The 26,981-nt window shown below is 41.8% G+C and overlaps 2 protein-coding genes across 2 annotated transcripts in view; both read right to left on the bottom strand.

The window, feature by feature from the left end:
* The window catches only part of LOC141116684 (uncharacterized), a 218,410-nt gene that overhangs the window by 152,090 nt on the left and 39,339 nt on the right, over positions 1-26,981 (bottom strand). The window lies entirely within an intron of this gene.
* LOC141116905 (high affinity immunoglobulin gamma Fc receptor I-like) overlaps positions 1-26,981 on the bottom strand; it is a 55,069-nt gene that overhangs the window by 27,234 nt on the left and 854 nt on the right. The window contains exon 2 of the mRNA XM_073609400.1: positions 10,091-10,111. Within this exon, the coding sequence (XP_073465501.1) occupies positions 10,091-10,111 (21 nt within the window). The remainder of the gene's footprint in view (positions 1-10,090; positions 10,112-26,981) is intronic.

Raw genomic sequence — 26,981 nt, 5'->3', positions numbered from 1 at the left:
GTATCATCTTGGTATCATTCTTTTCAGCCAGCGGTCGGCTTTCATGTAAAAGCAATTCTAGTGGCTAATTAGCCTCTAGACTGCTTTTACAAGCAGTGGGAGAGATTGCCCCCCCCCCACCGTCTTCCGTGTTTTTCTCTGGCTCTCCTGTCTCAACAGGGAACCTGAGAATGCAGCCGGTGATTCAACCAGCTGACCATAGAGCTGATCAGAGACCAGAGTGGCTCCAAACATCTCTATGGCCTAAGAAACCGGAAGCTACGAGCATTTTATGACTTAGATTTCGCCGGATGTAAATAGCGCCATTGGGAAATTGGGGAAGCATTTTATCACACCGATCTTGGTGTGGTCAGATGCTTTGAGGGCAGAGGAGAAATCTAGGGTCTAATAGACCCCAATTTTTTCAAAAAAGAGTACCTGTCACTACCTATTGCTATCATAGGAGATATTTACATTCCCTGAGATAACAATAAAAATGATTTAAAAAAAAAAAATGAAAGGAACAGTTTTAAAGTAAGATAAAAAAGCAAAAAAATAATAAAGAAAAAAAAAAAAAGCACCCCTGTCCCCCCTGTTCTCGCGCTAAGGCGAACGCAAGCGTCGGTCTGGCGTCAAATGTAAACAGCAATTGCACCATGCATGTGAGGTATCACCGCGACGGTCAGATCGAGGGCAGTAATTTTAGCAGTAGACCTCCTCTGTAAATCTAAAGTGGTAACCTGTAAAGGCTTTTAAAGGCTTTTAAAAATGTATTTATTTTGTTGCCACTGCACGTTTGTGCGCAATTGTAAAGCATGTCATGTTTGGTATCCATGTACTCGGCCTAAGATCATCTTTTTTATTTCATCAAACATTTGGGCAATATAGTGTGTTTTAGTGCATTAAAATGTAAAAAAGTGTGTTTTTTCCCCAAAAAATGCGTTTGAAAAATCGCTGCGCAAATACTGTGTGAAAAAAAAAAAATGAAACACCCACCATTTTAATCTGTAGGGCATTTGGTTTAAAAAAATATATAATGTGTGGGGGTTCAAAGTAATTTTCTTGCAAAAAAAAATAATTTTTTCATGTAATCAAAAAGTGTCAGAAAGGGCTTTGTCTTCAAGTGGTTAGAAGAGTGGGTGATGTGTGACATAAGCTTCTAAATGTTGTGCATAAAATGCCAGGACAGTTCAAACCCCCCCCAAATGACCCCATTTTAGAAAGTAGACACCCCAAGCTATTTGCTGAGAGGCATGTCGAGTCCATGGAATATTTTATATTGTGACACAAGTTGCGGGAAAGAGACAAATTTTTTTTTTTTTTTTTGCACAAAGTTGTCACTAAATGATATATTGCTCAAACATGCCATGGGAATATGTGAAATTACACCCCAAAATACATTCTGTTGCTTCTCCTGAGTACGGGGATACCACATGTGTGAGACTTTTTGGGAGCCTAGCCGCGTATGGGACCCCGAAAACCAAGCACCACCTTCAGGCTTTCTAAGGGCGTAAATTTTTGATTTCACTCTTCACTGCCTATCACAGTCTCGGAGGCCATGGAATGCCCAGGTGGCACAAAACCCCCCCAAATGACCCCATTTTGGAAAGTAGACACCCAAAGCTATTTGCTGAGCGGTATAGTGAGTATTTTGCACACCTCACTTTTTGTCACAAAGTTTTGAAAATTAAAAAAAGAAAAAAAAAATTTTTCTTTTTGTCTTTCTTCATTTTCAAAAACAAATGAGAGCTGCAAAATACTCACCATGCCTCTCAGCAAATAGTTTGGGGTGTCTACTTTCCAAAATGGGGTCATTTGGGGGGGGGTTGTGCCACCTGGGCATTCCATGACCTCCGAAACTGTGATAGGCAGTGAAGAGTGAAATCAAAAATGTACACCCTTAGAAATCCTGAAGGCGGTGATTGGTTTTCGGGGGCCCGTACGCGGCTAGGCTCCTAAAAAGTCCCACACATGTGGTATCCCCGTACTCAAGAGAAGCAGCAGAATGTATTTTGGGGTGCAATTCCACATATGCCCATGACCTGTGTGAGCAATATATCATTTAGTGACAACTTTGTGCAAAAAAAAAAAAAATAAATAAATAAATTGTCACTTTCCCGCAACTTGTGTCAAAATATAAAATATTCCATGGACTCAACATGCCTCTCAGCAAATAGCTTGGGGTGTCTACTTTCCAAAATGGGGTCATTTGGGGGGGGTTTGTGCCATCTGGGCATTTTATGGCCTTCAAAACTGTGATAGGTAGTGAGGAGTAAAATCAAAAATGTACGCCCTTAGAAATCCTGAAGGCAGTGATTGGTTTTCGGGGCCCCGTATGCGGCTAGGGTCCCAAAAAGTCCCACACATGTGGTATCCCCATACTCAGGAGAAGCAGCTAAATGTATTTTGGGGTGCAATTCCACATATGCCCATGGCCTGTGTGAGCAATATATCATTTAGTGACAACTTTTTGTAATTTTTTTTTTTTTTTTGTCATTATTCAATCACTTGGGACAAAAAAAATGAATATTCAATGGGCTCAACATGCCTCTCAGCAATTTCCTTGGGGTGTCTACTTTCCAAAATGGGGTCATTTGGGGGGGTTTTGTACTGCCCTGCCATTTTAGCACCTCAAGAAACGACATAGGCAGTCATAAATTAAAGGCTGTGTAAATTCCAGAAAATGTACCCTAGTTTGTAGGCGCTATAACTTTTGCGCAAACCAATAAATATACACTTATTGACATTTTTTTTACCAAAGACATGTGGCCAAATACATTTTGGCCTAAATGTATGACTAAAATTGAGTTTATTGGATTTTTTTTAGAACAAAAAGTGGAAAATATCATTTTTTTTCAAAATTTTCGGTCTTTTTCCGTGTATAGCGCAAAAAATAAAAACGGCAGAGGTGATCAAATACCATCAAAAGAAAGCTCTATTTGTGGGAAGAAAAGGACGTAAATTTTGTTTGGGTACAGCATTGCATGACCGCGCAATTAGCAGTTAAAGCGACGCAGTGCCAAATTGGAAAAAGTGCTCTGGTCAGGAAGGGGGTAAATCCTTCCGGGGCTGAAGTGGTTAAGGGGTTCTGGATCTTTTCCCTCAATATTCAATTCTGTATGTTTCAAAGTTCCAAAGTAATTTTGAACTTTGACCACAAACTTGGAAAACATTGTACCACTTCCTTTAAAGCACAATTACCATCACTACCAGGGCACTTTTGTTCTGTAGACATATTGGTAATGGAACCAATATTACTGTATACAGAGGGATCAATAAGCACTGATTTGGGCCTAGATGGATCTTTACAAATACTTTTATTAGCCAAATCAGTCACCCACTTTTGTTTATTGATTACATCAATGCCAAGTATATTCTCTGCATGGTGACAGACCCCAAATATTGGTTTTCACTAATCCAGGTACTTCAAATGTTACATCCGATACCTGTCCAGCAGTGGAATTACCTGTATTATTAAAACCCACTATATTACACATAGGAGAATTAGGTTTCAGAGGTATGTTTTCTCTGGTAAGGCTAATCTCAGATCCACTGTCAATGAGACAATTAATATTTTTACCATTCAGCAAACCTTGTATATATGTTCTACCATTCTCATCCAATATAATTGGTGCTACATATTGTAATGGCAGAGAAATTGAATCTCGGAGTGATTCTATTTTTGGCAATGGCAATAAACCCTCTCTTTCAGTGACAGCTCCTTTCGCCATGTTGTCTGAACTGCTGTTAACAGTCAAATTACTGATGTGTTTGACTTCAGTGGCATAAGGCAATTCAGTCAAATTTTTATATTGGCATAAAAAAACAGGTTGTACAAAAGCTGATTTTTCGTTCTCCATATCTTTAGTTTTTAATTGTGAGTCTCTCTTAGATTTACAGTAATGTTTTCTCATATGGCCAGATCTATGACAGTAAAAACACGTGATAGGGTCTCCTTGCCTCACTTGTCTGCACCTGTCATCATCATTCTTGCTAAGAACTGTCGTTTCTGACATGTCTGTAGCCTGATTATTTTTGTCACATTGAATGATATCTGCCTCGTGTGTGAGATTGCTTTGATTCAATTGTCTCCTAATTTTATCAATGAAGCTTACTATATCATTTAAATTTTGATGTTCCTGTGCTATGGCTACTGAAGTTGGGTCGACATATTTACATTTTTTTATGAAAGCCATTTTCAAACCTGGGTCATAGTCATTATCTACTCCAAATATAATTTCATAAACCTTGCAAAATGTTATTTTAAACTCACATGGATCTTCTTCTGCAGTAGTCTGTAATAGATCTAACATTTCCATGGTCGGTATTTGCTCACCGGTCATACATAGCAATAATTGTCACAGTCTATCTGTCGCGTCATTTTGTTTTTCCTGACCTTCATCATGAATAACAGGTGAAATCATTTATTTAGCAAAATTAGCAGGAACCCACAACTAAAATGTGTAATTGCGTTGATCATTTGACAGATTAAAACGACCCGCAAGCATTTCAAATAAATCCCAATTAGAAAATACAGTTGCCTCAAAGTCATAAATAGGAAAGTCTTTTAAAACTTTAATAAGTTGGTCATGTATTTGCAACTTTAGTTTTGCAGTTCCACATAATAAGTTTTTATATTTCATTTCTATTTCATCAGTAGCATCAACATTCTCCATTTCCGAACTTTCTGGAATATAAGAAGGTTGTGGCTTAAATTTGGATTCAGTCTTTTTGTCATCTGTTGAAATTACAGCAATCTGTCTGTCATTTTATAACTCTGGCAAAATATTTTTGTTAGATTCTAATTGTTCTTCAAGATTCTCTATGTAATTACAATTTGGACAACTAAGAGAATCTTGGGACACATTTAAATGTATTCCTATGTTCTGTACATTGTTAGTCTCTGTCTGATTTAGTGTACACACATTTTTGGCAGGTAAAATATTAATAATCATCTTATTAAATATTCTTACTGATTTTAACACATTATTTATCTTTTTCCGTAATTTGTGTACAGTAAATCTGGCTTTGTCAATCTGTGTATTAGCCTGTAAACATTCATTGTACATATATACCCATAGGTGACTGTCATTTGGATAAAAAACTCTAGCTCACTTTCTCTAGCTATTTCATCAATAAATTCCATAACTTTTACTCACCGTATTTAGAAGAATTTTTTGTCTTCAACCGTCTGTTACTGGACTGTTGTCCACATCTGATGCAAATGCCTCTTGGTTGATAGGTTCGGGACCATCTTTTTCTCGAGACTTAAATGTGTGCAAAACTGCGCTAATCTCTCCCCCCTCAGCAAGGATCGAGATTTCGGTAAAAATGGAGAAATGACGGCAGTGTCTGACTCACCAAATGAAGAATAAAAACAATATCTAATATTCTTGTATCTCAAGGGCGTTTCTAGATGAATAGCATTGATAGACTGACTTAAAAACAAAGTGTGAGTTTACTGTCACACAGTTGGCATCATAAATACAATGAAAAAAAATATAACAGTTCAGTTCAGTGTAGGTAAAAACCTATGAAATACAATAAATAGTTATAAAGCTGTAATAAGCTTATGAAAGCAAATTCGATGTCTATATGGATATCCACAAGTATATTTGGAAATTAAATTTGAAAAAATATTTTCTGAATAGTGGTCCAAGTAGTTATTATCCAGTAAATAGGAATATAGTAGGAGTGGAAAGTGGCTTAAAAAATAAATCCCTATTCAATCCAGCGAATACAGCAAATCAACACGTGGAGGTGTTTAAAAACTCGGTTTTGAAAAACTTGGACCAGGTGGTACCAAGGAAAAATATTAACCCTTGTATATTCAAGAGGGAATTAAACGCCCTTCCGATAAGGGGGGTGGGGTGGTCATATTAGCTAAAAACTATTATGACACTCAGCTTGGCCAAATGCTGTCGGAAGACAACACATATGTTAGACTTAACAATTTTTTAGAGCAAACGGTCACCTTTCTTGGGATAACAACCGATGTGGCTAAAAGCCGCTCGGCTGTTATCCCAAGGGGTGGGAGGGGAGGCCTGAGCGACCAGCCAGCACGTCGCCCGGCTGGCCGGAGACCTGAACGAAGCTGGAATAAACTTTGATTGGGTCTCAGATCTAGTAACCCAGAAGCGATGTCATGACATCACTTCTGGATTACTGAAGACTTAAAGGCACCAAATTTTAAAAAGTGCAAAGGAGGGATTTGGTGTCTTATAGACCCCAGATGTCTCCATAAAGAGGAATGTTTACATTGTTACATTGTTTTACATGTTTACATTCCTTCTGAAAGAAATAAAAGTGATTAGAAAAAAAATTAAAGAGACATTGTAAAAATAAAAAAATAAAATAAATAAGAAAAAAAATGTAAAGCCCTCCATGCTCACGCGCAGAAGCGAAAGCTTACATACGTAGCACCTGCAAATGTAAACGGTGTTCAAACCACACATGTCAGGTATCGCCATGATCAATAGAGCGAGAGCAATAACTCTAGCAAAAAGACCACCTCTGTAACTCAAAACAGGTAACCTGTAGAAATTTTTAAAGTGCCGCCTATGGAGATTTTTAAGTACCGTAGTTTGTCGCCTTTCCACAAGTGTGTGAAATTTCAAAGTGTTAGGTATCTATTTACTCAGGGTAACATCATCTTAAACATTATACAAAAAAAAATTGGGCTAACTTTACTGTTTTGTTTTTTTTTTTGTAATTCGTGAAAGTGTCTTTTTTTTTTTAAATTGCATTTGAAAAAGGCCGCTGCGCAAATACAGTGCGACATAAAATATTGCAATGATCACCATTTTATTCTCGAATTTCTGCTAAAAAATATATATATAATGTTTGGGGGTTCTAAGTGATTTTCTAGCAAAAAATACGTATTTTAACTTGTAAGCAACAAATGTCAGAAAAGGACCCGGGGAGGACGTGATGTGACGGCGCTCAGCTGGGGGTGGGGCCTGAACATGGCACCAAAAGGGAGCATGGGAGGGTGATCCGAGGAAGACCGGTGAACCATAGTGTGAGAGGCTGCGGTACCACTCACTTTGGACGGCCCTGAACCACTGAGGGAAGGAGGGAGAGGAGGGAGGGGGAGGAGGGAGGGGGAGGGTCCCGCAGATCCCTATCTAAGTGAGACACATTAATCTGATTTTTTCTTTTCTCACAGTCAGATTAGAAAGAGAGCACTGTGATTAAAGATGACATCAATAAAATTTATATCATATAATGTTCGCGGGCTTAACACATAGGCATAAAATCTTAAAGGAGGTTAAACAGTACAAAGCTGGGGTAGTGTTCCTTCAGGAGATGTATATCTCCCATGATGCTAATGTAAGGCTGTACTCAAGAGATTATCCAACATGGTTTTATGGGGATTCTACAACAAGAAGAGCAAAGGGGGTAGCCATTGGGGTAGCCATTGGGGTGGCCAGAGGAGTGTGGTCCATATTGGAGGATAGGATGACAGACCCCGAAGGTTGATACCTTTTCCTAAAAGGAAAACTATATGAAATGGAATGTACCCTGGCAAACATCCCCATGTTGTTGGGGAGAAGGGCCTCATTCCCACAACCCTTGCCCGGTTGTTGTGGGGGTATGCGGGCAGGGGGCTTATCGGAATCTGGAAGACAAGAAACGGTTTTTGACAATCCCTTTATTAATGTCTTCTTCTTTCCCCATTTGTTCTTCCATCTTCTTCTGGTCTTCATTCGGTTTTCTTCCTCCATCTTGTTCTTCCCCCGCTTCTTCCTCTGCTTCTTCCTCTTCTTCCTCCGATCCTATGCTTCATAAACGGGTGACCCCGCCCCCTCTGACAACACGGAGAAAGCCATGGGAAAGTCCCCGTGCGTCAGAGGGGGCGGGGTCACCATGTGGGCCCGCCCTCCGTTATATAAGAACTGTCACCTGAACAGAAGCGTCACACAGTGGGAGACTCCCGTTGAGGTGGATCGGAGGACGAAGGGGTGAAGAAGATGCCAGATGAGAAGACCGGAGTAAGAAGCAGAGGAAGATAGAGGAAGAAGCGGGGGAAGAACAAGATGGAGGAAGAAGAAGAACACTGAAGGAAGACCAGAAGAAGATGGAAGAAGAAGCGGGGAAAGAAGAAGACATTAATGAAGGGATTGTCAAAAAACGTCTATTGTCTTTTTTTAACATTTTTGACACTTTTTTTGTGAAATGGTAAGTGTACATTTGTACCCCATTACCAATTTACACGGGGGGGCGGGATCTGGGGGTCCCCTTGTTAAAGGGGGCTTCCAGATTCTGATAAGCCCCCCGCCCGCAGACCCCCACAACCACAGGCAAGGGTTGTGGGGATGAGGCCCTTCTCCCCATCAACATGGGGACAAAGTGCTTTGGGGGGCTACCCCAAAGCACCCTCCCAATGTTGAGGGCATGTGGCCTGGTACGGTTCAGGAGGGGGGCGCTCTCTCATCCCCCCTCTTTTCCTACAGCCTGCCAGGTTGCATGCTCGGATAAGGGTCTGGTATGGATTTTTGGGGGGATCCCACACCATTTTCTTTTTAAATTTTGGTGCGGGGTTCCCCTTAATATCCATACCAGATTCAGGTCTGGTATGGATTTTGAGGGGGACCTCCACACCATTTTTTTTTTAATTCTGTCGCGGGGTTCCCCTTAATATCCATACCAGACCTGGAGGGCCTGGTGTGGAATTTGGGGGGACCCCCACACATTTTTTTTTTATTCTGGTTCGGGGTTCCCTGTGGGGGAATCCCACACTGAACTTTTATGTGGACCGACAATTCAATATAAACGCGAGTAGTTTTAAATGACTTAGAAATGTCATTTTGCTGTCAGACACGGGAAACATGCGCCACTTTACGGGCATTCTATAGACACCCCCCAGGTCCGAAATTTAAAGGAAATTACACTTTTATTGTTTCACTTTAAGCATTATTAAAATCACTGCTCCCGAAAAAACGTCCATTTTTAAAACTTTTTTTTGCATTGATACATGTCCCCTGGGGCAGGACCCAGGTCCCCAAACACTTTTTATGACAATAACTTGCAAAGTTATTGTTATTGTCACTATTTGGAGAACGGGCGAACAGCCAATGTTTGAGTCAAACTCATGTTCGACCCGAACATAAAGCCCATCCCTACTGTTCAGCATCAAATTCAGCCACTGTGCCCATCATATGCAGCCTCACTGTGCCCCACCAAATGCAGCCTCACTGTGTCCCATCATATGTAGACTCACTGTGCCTCATCATATGCAGCCTTACTGTGCCCCATCATATGCAGCCTCACTGTGCCCCATCATATGCAGCCTCACTGTGTCCCGTCATATGTAGTCTCACGGTGTCCCATCATATGCAGCCTCACTGTGTCCCATCAGATCAACAAAACAGTATAAAGAACAGTATAAAGAATCTGTGATCCCTCATCTGATCAATGCAGCCAAAAGTCAGATACCAAGACATTGGCAGGAAACAGAAAGCCCCACAATAAAGGATTGGCCATACAGGGGGAAGTTAAGTAGAATTTTAAGCAAGTAAAAATCAGTAAAATATAAGCAGAGAAGTATTTTTAATTATTCTATGTGATTGGGAGCTTGTAAGAAAAAAAAGTAGATGTTATCCTACTTTGGCTGCAAATGTGGAAATATACTTCAACCTCTTTTTTTTTTGCAGGGGGGCTTTATTTAATTTTATTTGCAACTGTGTTAATTGAGTGCGAAGTTAAAACAAATACCAGTAATCAAAGTAAACAAATAATGATCATAAAAAAATGATGTGCTAATTCAAGGAGCTAAGAAGCAAAAAAAAAAAAAAGACAGGAATGCAGTAATATGTGATAATGTGCGATAATGATGTGAAACAATGATAAAGTGCACTAATTCAAGAAGCTATGCAGCAAAACAAAAAAAAAACAAAAAAAACAAATATGCATAAATGACTATGCCTAATATAAAAAAATAAAAAAGAAAATTCAGTAATATACGATAATATGCGATATTAAGTGAAAAAAATCCAAGTAAACAGTTTATCTACACATCAATTACACACATTATTACTAATATTACTTGCTTATTAATGTTAACTATTATTTTTTTATGGTATATTCTCAATCCCAGCTTTGCACTTACCAGATTTTCCCATCATGAGTGCTGTGAAAAGAAAACACAAAATGTAAAGTTTCCTATATATCTTCTACATATCACCTATACCTAAGGAGTCCCCTCTTGCCTATGTAAACTGCTGAGCAAGGTCCATAAAGACATAGATGAGCGAGTTTGGGGTGGAGGAACTTGACTGGCCTGCACAGAGTCCTGACCTCAAACCGATAGAACACCTTTGGGATGAATTGTGCCTGACCTCACAAATGGGCTTGTGGAAGAATGGTCAAACATTCCCATAGACACACTCCTAAACCTTGTGGACAGCCTTTCTAGAAGAGTTGAAGCTATTATAGCTGTAAAGGGTGGGCCAACTCAATATTGAACACTATGGACGAAGACTGGGATCCCATTAAAGTTCATGTGCTGGTAAAGGCAGGCGGCCCAATACTTTTGATAATATAGTGTGGGAGGGGCTTTACATAGGCAGGAGGGGTCAACCCCCTTTTGCCTGCCTGGAGCCCCTGCCATACTTTAGTGTTCCTCGCCCTTCTATCTGGTATCCCCAGTCATGTCAGCTGTATATATATTTTAGAAATAAGCTAAACTGGGAAAATAGTGAGGTGAAAAAACAATCTAACTCAGCCTTTGTCAACCAGGGTGCCTTGGGGTTTTCTCAGGGATACCTTGGGGTTTCCCCAGGGATGCTTGGCAAAATGCCTAAAAATTGCCCAAAATTTGTACACAAGCCAGCGGGTGGATGAAGCCTTTTAGTTACACAAAGCCACAGGTTTTCATGGTGCACCATTACAACCTTCTAACCGCCGGCATCCTAAAAACCAATGACATCATCCGTTAATATGGAGTATGTCAGTCGCCTGCACAGCATCCTATTTTGACCTGCCCCTCTCCATCAGCTTTGGGGTCAGCTAGCCGAGTGATGGAGAAAAACTGATGGAGAAGAGAAACATTGGAATACTAGTCACTACCAGTGTGCAAAGATATATTTTTGGAAAAATAAATCACCTCTAACGTTGGGTGTTCAACGTGTGGATGTTGCTGCATTATGTAAAACTATTAGAATAGTTTTTACATTTTAGAATGGGGTGTCTCGAGATTGTCCGTATTTTTTAAACGGTGCCTTGACTGAAAAAAGGTTGAGAAACACTGATCTAACTTAGATAAAGTATGTCCGGCTAAAGGTAGAACACCCAGGTAATTGGCACCTCATCCCAAATAGTTAATTAATGAAGTGAAGAGGGAGAAGGGGGCTTGTTACGGTGCTTACAAATAATAATGGAAACCATTTATTTAAAAAGATACAATAATTTTAATGAGAATAACCTTAAAACATAACAGGGTCACTTAGTTCACAGATATTCAACATTTCATAGTATAGGTGGTCATTTGGCGAATATTTAGCTCTGACAAAGGTTGCCTTTTCCTATATTAACTCGACATGTTTCGCCTCTTAGCTTCATCAGGGGATATACGAATCAGAAAATGTTATAAAACTGTACAAAGATACAAAAAGGAAAAGAAATAAGTCCAAAATATACACAAAACATGAATATTATAGAATATAAAGGTATATATCTCTTGCCAATGCCCGCCCCTGAGGAAGGTGAACCTACCGCGCCAGACCTCCTAGAGGCAACCACCACCACGGGGAACCAGTCGACCCAAGGGAAAGGGGCCCTGTGCGGCCACAGAAGACACACAGTGACCAGGCTGCAAATGTGTCAAAAAAAAGGGGAAGAAAAATAAGTGTATGAAAAATTAATTTTGCCATATAAAAAATTATGGCAACTAAAAGGATAAAGTAAAAATAGAGGTAAGTACTCACTTAAAATGAATAATTTCAGAGCATGTGGTAGAGGGCGTCTGAGATATAAGAGGAATTTAGATCCAGTGGGCATATACTAAATAACTCTAAAGAAAGAGAAGAAAAATAAATGATAATGAAAGAATGATCAAAAACAGAAACAAAAAGGAGAGAGAAAAAAGGGAAATAGAAGGAGAAAAAGAGTGATGAATAAATAATAACAATATAGAGCGAGGGTACATTTATTGTCTCATAGTCATATATATTAATGAACCTATAAAGTTATAAATAAAGAAGTAAAAATAAAAGGAAAAAAGGGGGACTTTTTTGACCAATGAGGTCAGGGGTAATATTTTTAAGGACTATCAGCATCACAATCAAAAATGCATCCAAAAATAAAAGGATGCAAGGGACCAATTTCTCAATATGATCAAGAAGAATTTTAAAAGGTAGTAGGGAATAAATAAAGAAAAACAAAAAAAGGGGAGAAGGGGTGAATATATATAAGAAAAAAGGGGATCTATGAAGGTAAATAAAAAAAGAACAAATGAAATGAGCAAAGCCACAGGAAGTATATGAAGATATGTGAATGAAAATTGGCTGGCTGGCATGAGCGATAAACAATTAAAATAGAGTAGTGCAAAAGTGAAACTAACACTGGTAACAGGACCGGGTATTATAGGACTAGAAGATAAAGTATCTAATGGAAGAGATAGATTTACAGAGTATAACAAGGTATTACCTGCAGCAATGAGAAGCAGTGAGACAGTCACCCTCCGTCTCTGGTGTTTATGTGGCCCGAGAAGCCGGCTTAAGTGCACCTTCCATCTGGTCAACGTGTGGCGTCACCGACCAGATGCGGACGTGATGACACCTAAGCACATGCGCGGGAGTCTCACTCAGTCTCCCATACTACAACAACCACAGTGCTCAGCGACAAAGGCGAGGGGCGTGACTGAGGGCACAGATGCGAGGAAGGTAAACCAAACAAGCACCACGCCCACCAAACAGCCCTCACCATGCCACGCCCCAAGGCAGAGGGGCAGATGGAGAAGGAGAGATAGGCCCTACACCAAGCTGGAAAAAAGTGGAGGGAGGAGAAAATACCAAGGTGGCAAATCTCTACTGGGTGGGACCATAAGTACAGGGCAGGGGTGTAAAGCGGGCATCGATTGGGGAATCACCCCTCGGCGCCCTGGGCATCCATATGACCTCAGATACACCGAGGGGTGATTCCCCAATCAATGCCTGCTTTACGACCCTGCCCTGTGCTTATGGTCCCACCCAGTAGAGATTTGCCACCTTGGTATTTTCTACTCCCTTAACTTTTTTCCAGCTTGGTGTAGGGCCTATCTCTCCTTCTCTGTCTGCCCCTCTGCCTTGGGGCGTGGCATGGTCAGGGCTGTTCGGTGGGCGCGGCGCTTGTTTGGTTTACCTTCCTTGCATGTGTGCCCTCAGTCATGCCCCCTCGCCTTTGCCGCTGAGCAGTGTGGTTGCTGTAGTATAGGAGACTGAGTGGGACTCCCGCACATGGGCATAGGCATCATCACGTCTGCATCTGGTTGGTGATGTCACACGCTAACCAGATGGAAGGCGCACTTAAGCCGGCTTCTCGGGCCACACAAACGCCAGAGACAGAGGGTGACTGTCTCACTGCTTCTCATTGCTGCAGGTAATACCTTGTCATACTCTGTAAATCTATCTCTTCCATTAGATACTTTAACTTCTAGCCCTACAATACCCGGTCCTGTTACCAGTGTTAGTTTTACTTTTGCACTTTTGCACTACTCTATTTGCATTGTTTATCGCTCATGCCATCCAGCCAATTTTCATTCACATATCTTCATATACTTCCTCTGGCTTTGCTCATTTCATTTGTTCTTTTTTAATTTACTTCCATACATTCCCTTTTTTCTTATATATATTCAGCCCTTCCCCCCTTTTTTTGTTTTTCTTAATTTATTTACTACTACCATTTTAAATCCTTCTTGATCATATTGAGACATTTGTCCCTTGCATCCTTTCATTTTTGGATGCATTTTTGATCATGTTTCTGATAGTCCTTAAAAATATTACCCATGACCTCATTGGTCAAAAAAGTCCCCCTTTTACCCCTTTATTTTTACTTCTTTATTTATAACTTGATTCGTAAATATATATGACTAAGAGACACTAAATGTACCCTCGCTCTATATTGTTATTATCTATTCTCCTTCTATTCCCCTTTTTTCTCTCTCCTTTTCGTTTCTGTTTTTGATCATTCTTTCATTATCATTTATTTTTCTTCTCTTTCTTTAGAGTTATTTAGTTTTTCCCAACTGGATCTAAATTCCTCTTATATCTCAGACGCCCTCCACCCCATGCTCTGAAATTATTCATTTTAAGTGAGTACTTACCTCTAATTTAACTTTATCTTTTTAGTTGCCATACTTTTTTATAAGGCAAAATTTATTTTTCATACACTTATTTTTCTTCCTTTTTTTTTTTTTTGACGCATTCACAGCCTGGTCACTGTGTGTCTTCTGTGGCCACACAGGGCCCCTTTCCCTTGGGTCGACTGGTTCCCCATGGCAGTGGTTGCCTCTAGGAGGTCTGGTGCGGTAGGTTCACCTTCCTCAGGGGCGGGCAATGGCAAGAGATATACACCTTTATATTCTATGATATTCATATTTTGGTATATTTTGTACTTATTTCTAGGGATGAGCCGAACACCCTCCTGTTCGGTTCACAGCAGAACATGCCAACAGGCAAAAAATTTGGCAGAACACACGAACACCGTTAAAGTCTATGGGACACGAACATGAATAAGTGCTCATATTAACCACTTGACGACCGCCTCACGCCAATGTACGTCGGAAAGGTAGCACGGACAGGCAAAATCACGTATATGCACGTGATTTGCCCGAGGCGGTCGCCATTTCTTCCCGGGCGATGAGAGGTCAGGGGGAGGCCATCCATTGTTGGCCACCCCCTCCCGATCGCTCCCGGCGAATGAAAATGCTTCCTTTCCCTCTGTAATGTAAACAGAGGGAAAGGAAGTGATGTCATCCCTCCTCGGTCTTTTCGATCCGGCGCAGAGGAGAGAAGACATCAAGTAAGTCTGCACAACACTACACTTCCAGTAGCACACGCCAGGCACACTTGTCACCCCCCTTCAACCCCCCCCCTGATCACCCCCCTGTACCCCCTGTCACTCTGACACCAATAGCATTTTTTTTTTTTGCATTGGTGTCAGTTTGTGACAGTTATAAGTGTTAGGGCAGTTAGGTTAGCCCCCTTTAGGTCTAGGGTACCCCCCCTTAGGTCCAGGGTACCCCCCTAACCCTCCCTAATAAAGATTAACCCCGAGATCACCCCCCCATCACCAGTGTCGCTAAGCGATCGTTTTTCTGATCGCTGTATTAGTGACACAGGTGACGCTAGTTAGGGAGGTAAGTATATAGGTTCGCTGTCAGTGTTTTATAGCGACAGGGACCCCCATATACTACCTGCTAAAGGTTTTAACCCCCTGATTGCCCCCTAGTTAACCCTTTCACCAGCGATCACCGTATAAGTGTTACGGGTGACGCTGGTTAGCTAGTTTGTTTTTTGTAGTTTATTATAGTGTATTATAGTTTATTATAGTTTTAGGGCACCCGCCGTTTATTACCTTATAAAGGTTTAACCCCCTAATTGCCCGGCGGTGATATAAATTAAGTTTTTAGGGTCAGATAAGGTCTGCGTCGCCCGAGGCAGCGTCAGGTTAGCGCCAGTACCACTAACACCCACGCACGCAGCATACACCTCCCTTAGTGCTATAGTATCTGAGCGGATCGATATCTGATCCGATCAGATCTATACTCCCCAGCAGTTTAGGGTTCCCATAAACACAGTGTTAGTGGGATCAGCCCAGATACCTGCTAGCACCTGCGTTTTGCCCCTCGGCCCAGCCCTGCCCAGCCCACCCAAGTGCAGTATCGATCGATAACTGACACTTACAAAACACTAAGCACACATAACTGCAGCGTTCGCAGAGTCAGGCCTGATCCCTGCGATCGCTAACAGTTTTTTGGTAGCGTTTTGATACAGTCGCTGACAGTCAGGAGCTTTTTTGCCTGTGAGTCTCACTAGTGTACCCCTAAATTTAGAGCCCAAAATGGCAAATCGAAGGTACACTAGTGAAGAGGCCTACACGTTTCTGAGCATGACAGATAGTGAAGAGGAAGTCACTCATCTGTCAAGTTCAGGCTCAGAATACGATCCTGTAGAGGACAGCGGCTCCATGACAGATAACTCTGACGACAGAGTTGTGGTCCCTGCTAGGGTCAGGCGTAATAGACCCCAATCTTCTTCTTCTGTCCTTGAAGTGCAAGAACCGCAGGTCCCTCGTATGGAGCAGAGAAGTACTAGCGCCGCTATTCCTTCTGGTGAACTGGCAAGCACCAGCGGCCTAGTACACCCTGGTCGTACATCCAGCACTGCAGTATCACGTGGTGACGTGGCGAGTCCCATAAGTGCAGTTCAAGCTGGTGAGGTGGCAAGCACTAGTAGTGTCCCGCTGCCACCAAGAAGACAAAGACAGGCCCGTCGTGCCCATAGTGCCCTTCCTGCTGCATTCGCCAATCCGAATTGGGAACCCACCACTTCTGCAGCACCCGTACTTCCCCCTTTCACTGGCCAACCCGGAATTCAGGTGGAAACAGTTGACTTTACGCCACTGGATTTTTATTCACTGTTTTTCACCGAAGATCTCTATAGATCTATTGTGGACCAAAGCAATTTATAAGCTGGTCAACACATCACCGCTAATCCCCAGTCCTCCCTTGCCAGAGATTGGAGACCAATTTTGGTCTCCGAATTTAAGATCTTTCTGGGCCTTTCCCTCCTCATGGGCTTGAATAAAATGAGTAAGTTGCGGTCATATTGGTCCACTGACCCAATTTACCATTCGCCCTTGTTCTCTGCTTCCATGGCCAGGGCACGATACGAGCAGATTTTGCGGTTCATGCACTTCAACGACAATGAACTCTGTCGTCCTCGTGGAGACCCTGCATACGATCGGCTCTACAAAATTCGTCCCCTCGTAAACCACTTCAACCAACGTTTTGCAGACTTGTTTACCCCCCATCAAGTTGTCTGCGTTGATGAGTCCCTGATTAAATTTTCTGGCCGCTTGTCATTCAAACAGTACCTTCCCAGCAAGCGTGCCAGATACGGGGTCAAGATGTATAAGCTCTGTGACAGGGCCACAGGCTATACATGTAGATTTATGGTTTACGAGGGCAAAGATAGTCACATAGAGCCGACAAACTGCCCTGACTACATAGGAAGTTCTGGCAAGATAGTGTGGGGCTTGGTGTCACCCTTAATCGGAAAGGGGTACCACTTGTACGTGGCCAATTATTATACGAGCGTGCCACTTTTTAGTCACTTATTTGATCATCAGATTGGAGCATGTGGCACCGTGCGACCTAATCGACGGGGCTTTCCCCAGCGGCTTGTAGATTCCCGTCTTAGGCTGGGGGAGAGAGCCTGCTTGAAGTATAATAATTTGCTCACTATGAAGTGGAGGGATAAGAAGAATGTTTTCGTTCTCACCTCCCTTCATGCAGACACGACGACCCAAATTACTACGGCGACTGGTGTTGTGGAGAAAGCCCTCTGTGTCCACGAATATAACCTTAATATGGGAGGGGTGGACGACCAGTTGTTGGCGCCGTACCTAGTTGCCCATAAGGCCAGACGCTGGTACAAAAAAGTGTCTGTTTATTTATTTCAATTGGCTTTGCTGAACGCTCATGTGCTATACAGAGCTTCAGGACGGACTGAATCCTTCCTTAAATTCCAGGAAGAGATCGTCAGAGCCCTTCTGTTTCCAGACGGTGCTCCACCTCACCTTCCCCAACCAAATGCAGTAGGCCGGCTGCATGAGAGGCATTTTCTTTATGCCCTCCCGAGTACCCCTACCCAACGAGCCCCCCAAAAAAGATGTCGTGTCTGCAGCAAGCACGGATTTAGGCGTGACACCCGGTGTTATTGTCCCTCCTGTCCTGGCAATCCTGGTCTTTGCATGGGTGAATGCTTTGAACGCTACCATACACTAGTTGAGTATTAGCGTAGGGTTCAGCACTGCACAGACTAAGACACACTTTCACAGGGTCTCCCAAGATGCCATTGCATTTTGAGAGACCCAAACCTGGAACCAGTTACAAAAGTTAAAAGTTACTAAAAAAAGTGTAAAAAAAATAAATAAATAAATAAATAAAAATAAAAACACAAAAAAATATAACATAAAAAAAAACAAAAATAGTTGTTTTATTGTTCTCTCTCTCTATTCTCTCTCTATTGTTCTGCTCTTTTTTACTCTATTCTATTCTGCAATGTTTTATTGTTATTATGTTTTACCATGTTTGCTTTTCAGATATGCAATTTTTTTATACTTTACTGTTTACTGTGTTTTGTTGGTAACCATTTTATTGTTTTCAGGTACGCCATTCAGTTGCAGTGCGGATTTATTTATCTTGACAGCAACAGCGTTTGCTCCCACGATATATAAAGCCGTGACTCCAGCGCTGTCGGAGGTGATTTCACCACCACAGTTACATACTTCAGCATATATGCCGAAGCGTGGGGGCAGCAGTGGGTGGAGGAGCGATTTGCTCCTGCCTTTTGCGGAAGGATGCCCCCATGCTTCGGCATATATAAATGGTGCATGTATGCCCTTCATTAGAAGTGGGTGGATGAAGGGAGGTATTCTAAGACCCCTTTCACACTGGGGCGGTTTGCAGGCGGTATTGCTCTAAAAATACCTCCTGCAAACCGCCCCTAAACAGCCTCCGCTGTTTGTTCAGTGTGAAAGCCCGAGGGCTTTCACACTGAAGCGGTGCGCAGGCAGGGCGGTGAAAAAAGTCCTGCAAACCGCTTTTTTGGAGCGGTGAAGGAGCGGTGTATTCACCGCTCCTAAACCGCTCCAGCCCATTGAAATCAATGGGACAGCACGGCTATACCGCAGCAATACCGCGGCTATAGCCGCGCTGTACGAGGGATTTTAACCCTTTTTCGGCCGCCAGCGGGGGTTAAAACCGCACCGCTAGCGGCCGAATACAGCTACAAGAACGACGGTACAGCAGCGCTAAAAATAGCGCTGTTGTACCGCCGATGCCCCCACCGCCCCAGTGTGAAAGGGGCGTAATGGTGGGCATACCCACCGATCAATATCTTTTTTTCGTTCAGCCCACAGACTGCATGAAAAAAAAGTTTACAATATATGCCCAACAAGGACCAGCAACGTACTGGTATGTTGCTGGACTTTGAGTGGTTATACCAGAATGATGCCTGCAGGTTTAGGTATCATCTTGGTATCATTCTTTTCAGCCAGCGGTCGGCTTTCATGTAAAAGCAATCCTAGCGGCTAATTAGCCTCTAGACTGCTTTTGCAAGCAGTGGGAGGGAATGCCCCCCCCCCACCGTCTTCCATGTTTTTCTCTGGCTCTCCTGTCCCAACAGGGAACCTGAAAATGCAGCCGGTGATTCAGCCAGCTGACCATAGAGCTGATCAGAGACCAGAATGGCTCCAAACATCTCTATGGCCTAAGAAACCGGAAGCTACGAGCATTTCATGACTTAGATTTCGCCGGATGTAAACAGCGCCATTGGGAAATTGGGAAAGCATTTTATCACACCGATCTTGGTGTGGTCAGATGCTTTGAGGGCAGAGGAGAGATCTAGGGTCTAATAGAGCCCAATTTTAAAAAAAAAGAGTACCTGTCACTACCTATTGCTATCATAGGGGATATTTACATTCCCTGAGATAACAATAAAATGAATTAAAAAAAATAAAAATGAAAGGAACAGTTTAAAAATAAGATAAAAAAGCAAAAAAATAATAAAAAAAAAAAAAAAAAGCACCCCTGTCCCCCCCTGCTCTCGCGCAAAGGCGAACGCAAGCGTCGGTCTGGCGTCAAATGTAAACAGCAATTGCACCATGCATGTGAGGCATCACCGCAAAGGTCAGATGGAGGGCAGTAATTTTAGCAGTAGACCTCCTCTGTAAATCTAAAGTGGTAACCTGTAAAGGCTTTTAAAGGCTTTTAAAAATGTATTTATTTTGTCGCCGCTGCACGTTTGTGCGCAATTTTAAAGCATGTCATGTTTGGTTTCCATGTACTTGGCCTAAGATCATCTTTTTTATTTCATCAAACATTTGGGCAATATAGTGTGTTTTAGTGCATTAAAATTTAAAAAAGTGTGTTTTTTCCCCAAAAAATGCGTTTGAAAAATCGCTGCGCAAATACTGTGTGAAAAAAAAAATGAAACACCCACCATTTTAATCTGTAGGGCATTTGCTTTAAAAAAATATATAATGTTTGGGGGTTCAAAGTAATTTTCTTGCAAAAAAAAATATTTTTTTCATGTAATCAAAAAGTGTCAGAAAGGGCTTTGTCTTCAAGTGGTTAGAAGAGTGGGTGACGTGTGACATAAGCTTCTAAATGTTGTGCATAAAATGCCAGGACAGTTCAAACCGCCCCCCAAATGACCCCATTTTGGAAAGTAGACACCCCAAGCTATTTGCTGAGAGGCATGTCGAGCCCATGGAATATTTTATATTGTGACACAAGTTGCGGGAAAGAGACAAATTTTTTTTTTTTTTTTGCACAAAGTTGTCACTAAATGATATATTGCTCAAACATGCCATGGGAATATGTGAAATTACACCCCAAAATACATTCTGTTGCTTCTCCTAAGTATGGGGATACCACATGTGTGGGACTTTTTGGGAGCCTAGCCGCGCACGGGACCCCGAAAATCAAGCACCGCCTTCAGGCTTTCTAAGGGCGTAAATTTTTGATTTCACTCTTCACTGCCTATCACAGTTTAGGAGGCCATGGAATGCCCAGATGGCACAACCCCCCCCAAATGACCCCATTTTGGAAAATAGACACCCCACGCTATTTGCTGAGAGGTATAGTGAGTATTTTGCAGACCTCACTTTTTGTCACAAACTTTTGAAAATTGAAAAAAGAAAAAAAAAAATTTTTCTTGTATTTCTTCATTTTCAAAAACAAATGAGAGCTGCAAAATACTCACCATGCCTCTCAGCAAATAGCTTGGGGTGTCTAATTTCCAAAATGGGGTAATTTGGGGGGGTTTTGGGCCATCTTGGCATTTTATGGCCTTCAAAACTGTGATAGGTAGTGAGGAGTGAAATCACAACTTTACGCCCTTAGAAATCCTGAAGGCGGTGCTTGGTTTTCAGGGCCCTGTATGCGGCTAGGCTCCCAAAAAGTCCCACACATGTGGTATCCCCATACTCAGGAGAAGCAGCTGAATATATTTTGGGGTGTAATTCCACATATGCCCATGGCATGTTTGAGCAATATATCATTTAGTGACAACTTTGTGCAAAAAAAAAAAAAATTGTCACTTTCCCGCAACTTGTGTCAAAATATAAAATATTCAATGGACTCAACATGCCTCTCAGCAAATAGCTTGGGGTGTCTACTTTCCAAAATGGGGTCATTTGGGGGGTTTTGTGCCATCTGGGCTTTTTATGGCCTTCAAAACTGTGATAGGTAGTGAGGAGTGAAATCACAACTTTACGCCCTTAGAAATCCTGAAGGCGGTGCTTGGTTTTCGGGGCCCCGTATGCGGCTAGGCTCCCAAAAAGTCCCACACATGTGGTATCCCCATACTCAGGAGAAGCAGCTAAATGTATTTTGGGGTGCAATTCCACATATGCCCATGGCCTGTGTGAGAAATATATCATTTAGTGACAACTTTGTGCAAAAAAAAAAAAAAATTGTAACTTTCCCGCAACTTGTGTCAAAAAATAAAATATTCCATGGACTCAACATGCCTCTCAGCAAATAGCTTGGGGTGTCTACTTTCCAAAATGGGGTCATTTGGGGGGGGGGGGGGGTGCCATCTTGGCATTTTATGGCCTTCAAAACTGTGATAGGTAGTGAGGAGTGAAATCAAAAATTTATGCCCTTAGAAATCCTGAAGGCGGTGCTTGGTTTTCGGGGCCTCGTACGCGGCTAGGCTCCAAAAAAGTCCTAAACATGTGGTATCCCCATACTCAGGAGAAGCAGCAGAATGTATTTTGGGGTGTAATTCCACATATGCCCATGGCATGTTTGAGCAATATATCATTTAGTGACAACTTTGTGCAAAAAAAAAAAAAAAAATTGTCACTTTCCCGCAACTTGTGTCAAAATATAAAATATTCCATGGACTCAACATGCCTCTCAGCAAATAGCTTGGGGTGTCTACTTTCCAAAATTGGGTCATTTGGGGGGGTTTTGTGCCATCTTGGCATTTTATGGCCTTCAAAACTGTGATAGGTAGTGAGGAGTGAAATCACAACTTTACGCCCTTAGAAATCCTGAAGGCGGTGCTTGGTTTTCGGGGCCCCGTATGCGGCTAGGCTCCCAAAAAGTCCCACACATGTGGTATCCCCATACTCAGGAGAAGCAGCTAAATGTATTTTGGGGTGCAATTCCACATATGCCCATGGCCTGTGTGAGAAATATATCATTTAGTGACAACTTTGTGCAAAAAAAAAAAAATTGTCACTTTCCTGCAACTTGTGTCAAAAAATAAAATATTCCATGGACTCAACATGCCTCTCAGCAAATAGCTTGGGGTGTCTACTTTCCAAAATGGGGTCATTTGGGGGGGGTTTGTGCCATCTGGGCATTTTATGGCCTTCAAAACTGTGATAGGTAGTGAGGAGTGAAATAAAAAATGTATGCCCTTAGAAATTCTGAAGGCGGTGATTGGTTTTCGGGGCCCCGTACGCGGATAGGCTCCCAAAAAGTCCCACACATGTGGTATCCCCATACTCAGAAGAAGCAGCTGAATGTATTTTGGGGTGCAATTCCACATAGGCCCATGGCCTGTGTGAGCAATATATCATTTAGTGATAACTTTTTGTAATTTTTTGGGGTGTCCTTGGGGTGTCTACTTTCCAAAATGGGGTCATTTGAGGGGGTTTTGTACTGCCCTGCCATTTTAGCACCTCAAGAAATGACATAGGCAGTCATAAACTAAAATCTGTGTAAATTCCAGAAAATGTACCCTAGTTTGTAGACGCTATAACTTTTGCGCAAACCAATAAATATACGCTTATTGACATTTTTTTTACCAAAGACATGTGGCCGAATACATTTTGGCCTAAATGTATGACTAAAATTGAGTTTATTGGATTTTTTTTATAACAAAAAGTAGAAAATATCATTTTTTTTCAAAATTTTCGGTCTTTTTCCATTTATAGCGCAAAAAATAAAAACCGCAGAGGTGATCAAATACCATCAAAAGAAAGCTCTATTTGTGGGAAGAAAAGGACGCAAATTTCGTTTGGGTACAGCATTGCATGACCACGCAATTAGCAGTTAAAGCGACGCAGTGCCAAATTGGAAAAAGTCCTCTGGTCCTTAGGCAGCATAATGGTCCGGGGCTCAAGTGGTTAAAGGCTTATATGCAAGTTATTATAATAAAAAGGGTTTGGGGACCCAGGTCCTGCCCCAGGGGACATGTATCAATGCAAAATTTTATTTTAAAAACAGCAGTTTTTTTCGGAAGCAGTGATTTTTTTAATGCTGTGAAACAATAAAAATGAAATATTCCTTTAAATATCATGCCCGGGGGGTGTCTATAGTATGCCTTTAAAGTGGCACATTTTTCCCGTGTTTAGAACAGTACCACAGCAAAATGACATTTCTAAAGGAAAAATTGTCATTTAAAACTGATCGTGGCTGTAATGAATTGTTGGGTCTCGGCAATATAGATAAAACTAATTGAAAAAAAGAGCATAGGATCCCCCAGTCCATTACCAGGCCCTTTGGGTCTGGTATGAGTATTAAGGGGAACAAAATTTTTTTTTTAAATTGCGTGGGGGTCCCCCTAAAATCCATACCAGGCCCTTCGGGTCTGATATGGAAATTAAGGGGAACCCTGCGTCAATTAAAAAAAAATGGTGTAGGGGTCCCCCCAAAATCCACACCAGACCCTTCAGGTCTGGTATGGATTTTAAGGGGAACCCTGTGCCAAAATTTTTAAAAAATGGAGTGGGGTCCCCCAAAATCCATACCAGACCCTTATCCGAGCATGCAACCTGGCAGGCTACAGGAAAAGAGGGGGGGCAAGAGATCGCCCCCCTCCTAAACTGTACCAAGCCACACGCCCTCAACATGGGGAGGGTGCTTTGGGGTAGCCCCCAAAGGACCTTGTCCCCATGTTGATGGGGACAAGGGCCTCATCCCCACAACCCTTGCCTGGTGGTTGTGGGGGTCTGCAGGCAGGGGGCTTATCACAATTTGGAAGCCCCCTTTAACAAGGGGACCCCAGATCACAACCCTCCCCCCTGTGTAAAATTGTAACGGGGTACAAGTACCCCTACCATTTCACAAAAAAGTGTCAAAATGTTAAAAACAACAAAACACAGCTTGGGACAAGTACTTTATTCAAAAATAAAAAAATAAAAATGTCCCACTATGTCCGTTCTTCTTCTTCTATCACGCCGCCCAGACCGAAAAAAAACAAAAAAATCCGCCACCGATCCACCTCCATGGAAGGCTCCTGCCATCTGATGCGTCTTCGCTTGTGACAGCTCTTATATAACTGAGACGTAACCGGTGACCCCACCCCCTCTGATGCCACTGAGACTTCCCCATGGCTTCCCCGTGGTGCCAGAGGGGGCGGGGCCACCCAGTGATGTTATTGGGTGGCCCTACCCCCCTCTGACACCACGGGGAATCTATGGGGAAGTCCCCATGGCGTCAGAGGGGGTTACGTCACCACGTGGCCACGCCCTCAGTTATATAAGAGCTGTCTCAAGTGAAGATGCGTCAGACAGCGGGAGCCTCCCATGGAGGCAGATTTTTTTTTCTTTTTCGGTCCGGGCAGCGTGATAGAAGAAGATGAATGGACATCATGGGACTTTTTTTTTTAATAAAGGACTTGTCCCAAACTGCGTTTTGTCATTTTTAACATTTTGACACATTTATATTGTGAAATGGTAGGGGTACTTGTACCCCATTACCATTTCACACGGGGGGAGGCCGGGATCTGTGGGTCCCTTTGTTAAGCCCCCCACCCGCATGACCCCCACAACCACTGGCCAAGGGTTGGGGGGATGAGACCCTTGTCCCCATCAACATGGGGACAAGATGCTTTGGGGGGCAACCCCAAAGCACCCTCCCCATGTTGAGGGCATGTGGTCTGGTACGGTTCAGGGGGGCGCTCTCTCATCCCCCTCTTTTCCTGGGGCCTGCCAGGTTGCATGCTCGGATAAGGGTCTGGTATGGATTTTGGGGGGACCCCTACTCCATTTTTTTTTTTAATGTTGGCGCAGGGTTCCCCTTAAAATCCATACCAGACCTGCAGTGTCTGGTATGGATTTTGGGGGGCCCTACGCCATTTTAAAAAAAAATTGGTGCAGGGTTCCTCTTAATTTCCAAATCAGACCCGAAGGGCCTGGTATGGATTTTAGGGGGACCCCCACGCATTTTTTTTTTAAATTTTGGTTCAGGGTTTCCCTTAATATTCATACCAGACTTAAATGGCCTGGTAATGGACTGGGGGCGATCTCATGCTCTTTTTTTCAATGAGTTTTATCTATGTTGCCAAGACCCGACAATTCATTACAGCCGCGATCAGTTTTAAATGACAATTTTTCCTTTAGAAATGTCATTTTGCTGTGGTACTGTTCTAAACACTGGAAAAATGCGCCACTTTACAGGCATACTATAGACACCCCCAGGCACAATATTTAAAGGAATATTTCATTTTTATTGTTTCACTTTAAGGAATTAAAAAAATCACTGCTCCCGAAAAAACGGCCGTTTTTAAAAAAAAATTTACATTGACACACGTCCCCTGGGGCAGGACCCAGGTCCCCAAACACTTTATATGACAATAACTTGCCTATAAACCTTTAAAATGAGCAATTTTGATTTTTCATGTTAGTGTCCCATAGACTTTAATGGTGTTCTACCGGCTTTCGAATGTGCCCCGAATACCGCATATTGTTCGTGTCCGCAGAACATCCGAACAATCAAAGTTCGGTCTGAACTTATGCTTGGTTTTTTTGCGCTATGCACAAAAAAAACCCCACAATTTTGAAAAAAATAAACAATATTTTTTTTCTTTCTGCTCTTAATCATATCCAATAAAAAAATTTAAAAAGTCTAATTTCGTTATAAATTTAGGCCAATATGTATTCTGCTACATGTTTTTGGTAAAAAAATTCCCAATAAGCAAATATTGATTGGTTTGCGCAAAAATTATAGAGCCTACAAACTATGAGATAGATTTATGTATTTTTTATTTATTTTTTACTTGTAATGGCGTTGATCAGCGACTTTTAGCGGGACTGCGATATTGCGGCAGACAAATCGAACACTAACTGACACTTTTTGGGAACCAGTGACACCATTACAGTTATCAGTGCTATAAATATGCACTAAATAATAAGGTGATTCTGCGCAGATATTAAAATAGTGCCAAAATAATCAATTAAAATATTTTAGGAGAGTGTTTAAATTATGTCCATATCGTATAAAACCACGTGGTATTTAGGAAAAAATATATAAAGTATATAAAAAATATAAAAAGTATATACAAGTATATACAAGTATATACATATAGATTATTAATTGAATATTTCCCATTTGAGATATAATATTTTTAATTATTTGTATATACTTTTTATATTTTTTATATACTTTATATATTTTTTCCTAAATACCACATGGTTTTATACGATATGGACATAATTTAAACACTCTCCTAAAATATTTTAATTTATTATTTTGGCACTATTTTAATATCTGCGCAGAATCACCTTATTATTTATTTCATTTGAAAAGTGGTTTGTGTCACACTAATAGATTTTGCTGCATTTATTTATGCACTTTCACTTTTAAATTGTTTATGAATATTTTGCACTTATCCAGAGTAGCGCGAAGGCACTTTGCTCACTTATAAATATGCACTGTCACTGTACTAATGAAGCTGGCAGGGAAGGGGTTAACATCAGGTGCGATCAAAGGGTTAAATGTATGCCTAATGTGTTGCTATGTACTGTGTGTGCTGTTTTTACTAAGCGATATGCTT

This window comes from Aquarana catesbeiana, linkage group LG13 (assembly GCF_042186555.1).
Source record: "Aquarana catesbeiana isolate 2022-GZ linkage group LG13, ASM4218655v1, whole genome shotgun sequence".
Classification (NCBI taxonomy): domain Eukaryota; kingdom Metazoa; phylum Chordata; class Amphibia; order Anura; family Ranidae; genus Aquarana; species Aquarana catesbeiana.
This window is presented reverse-complemented; position numbering and strand designations above follow the sequence as displayed.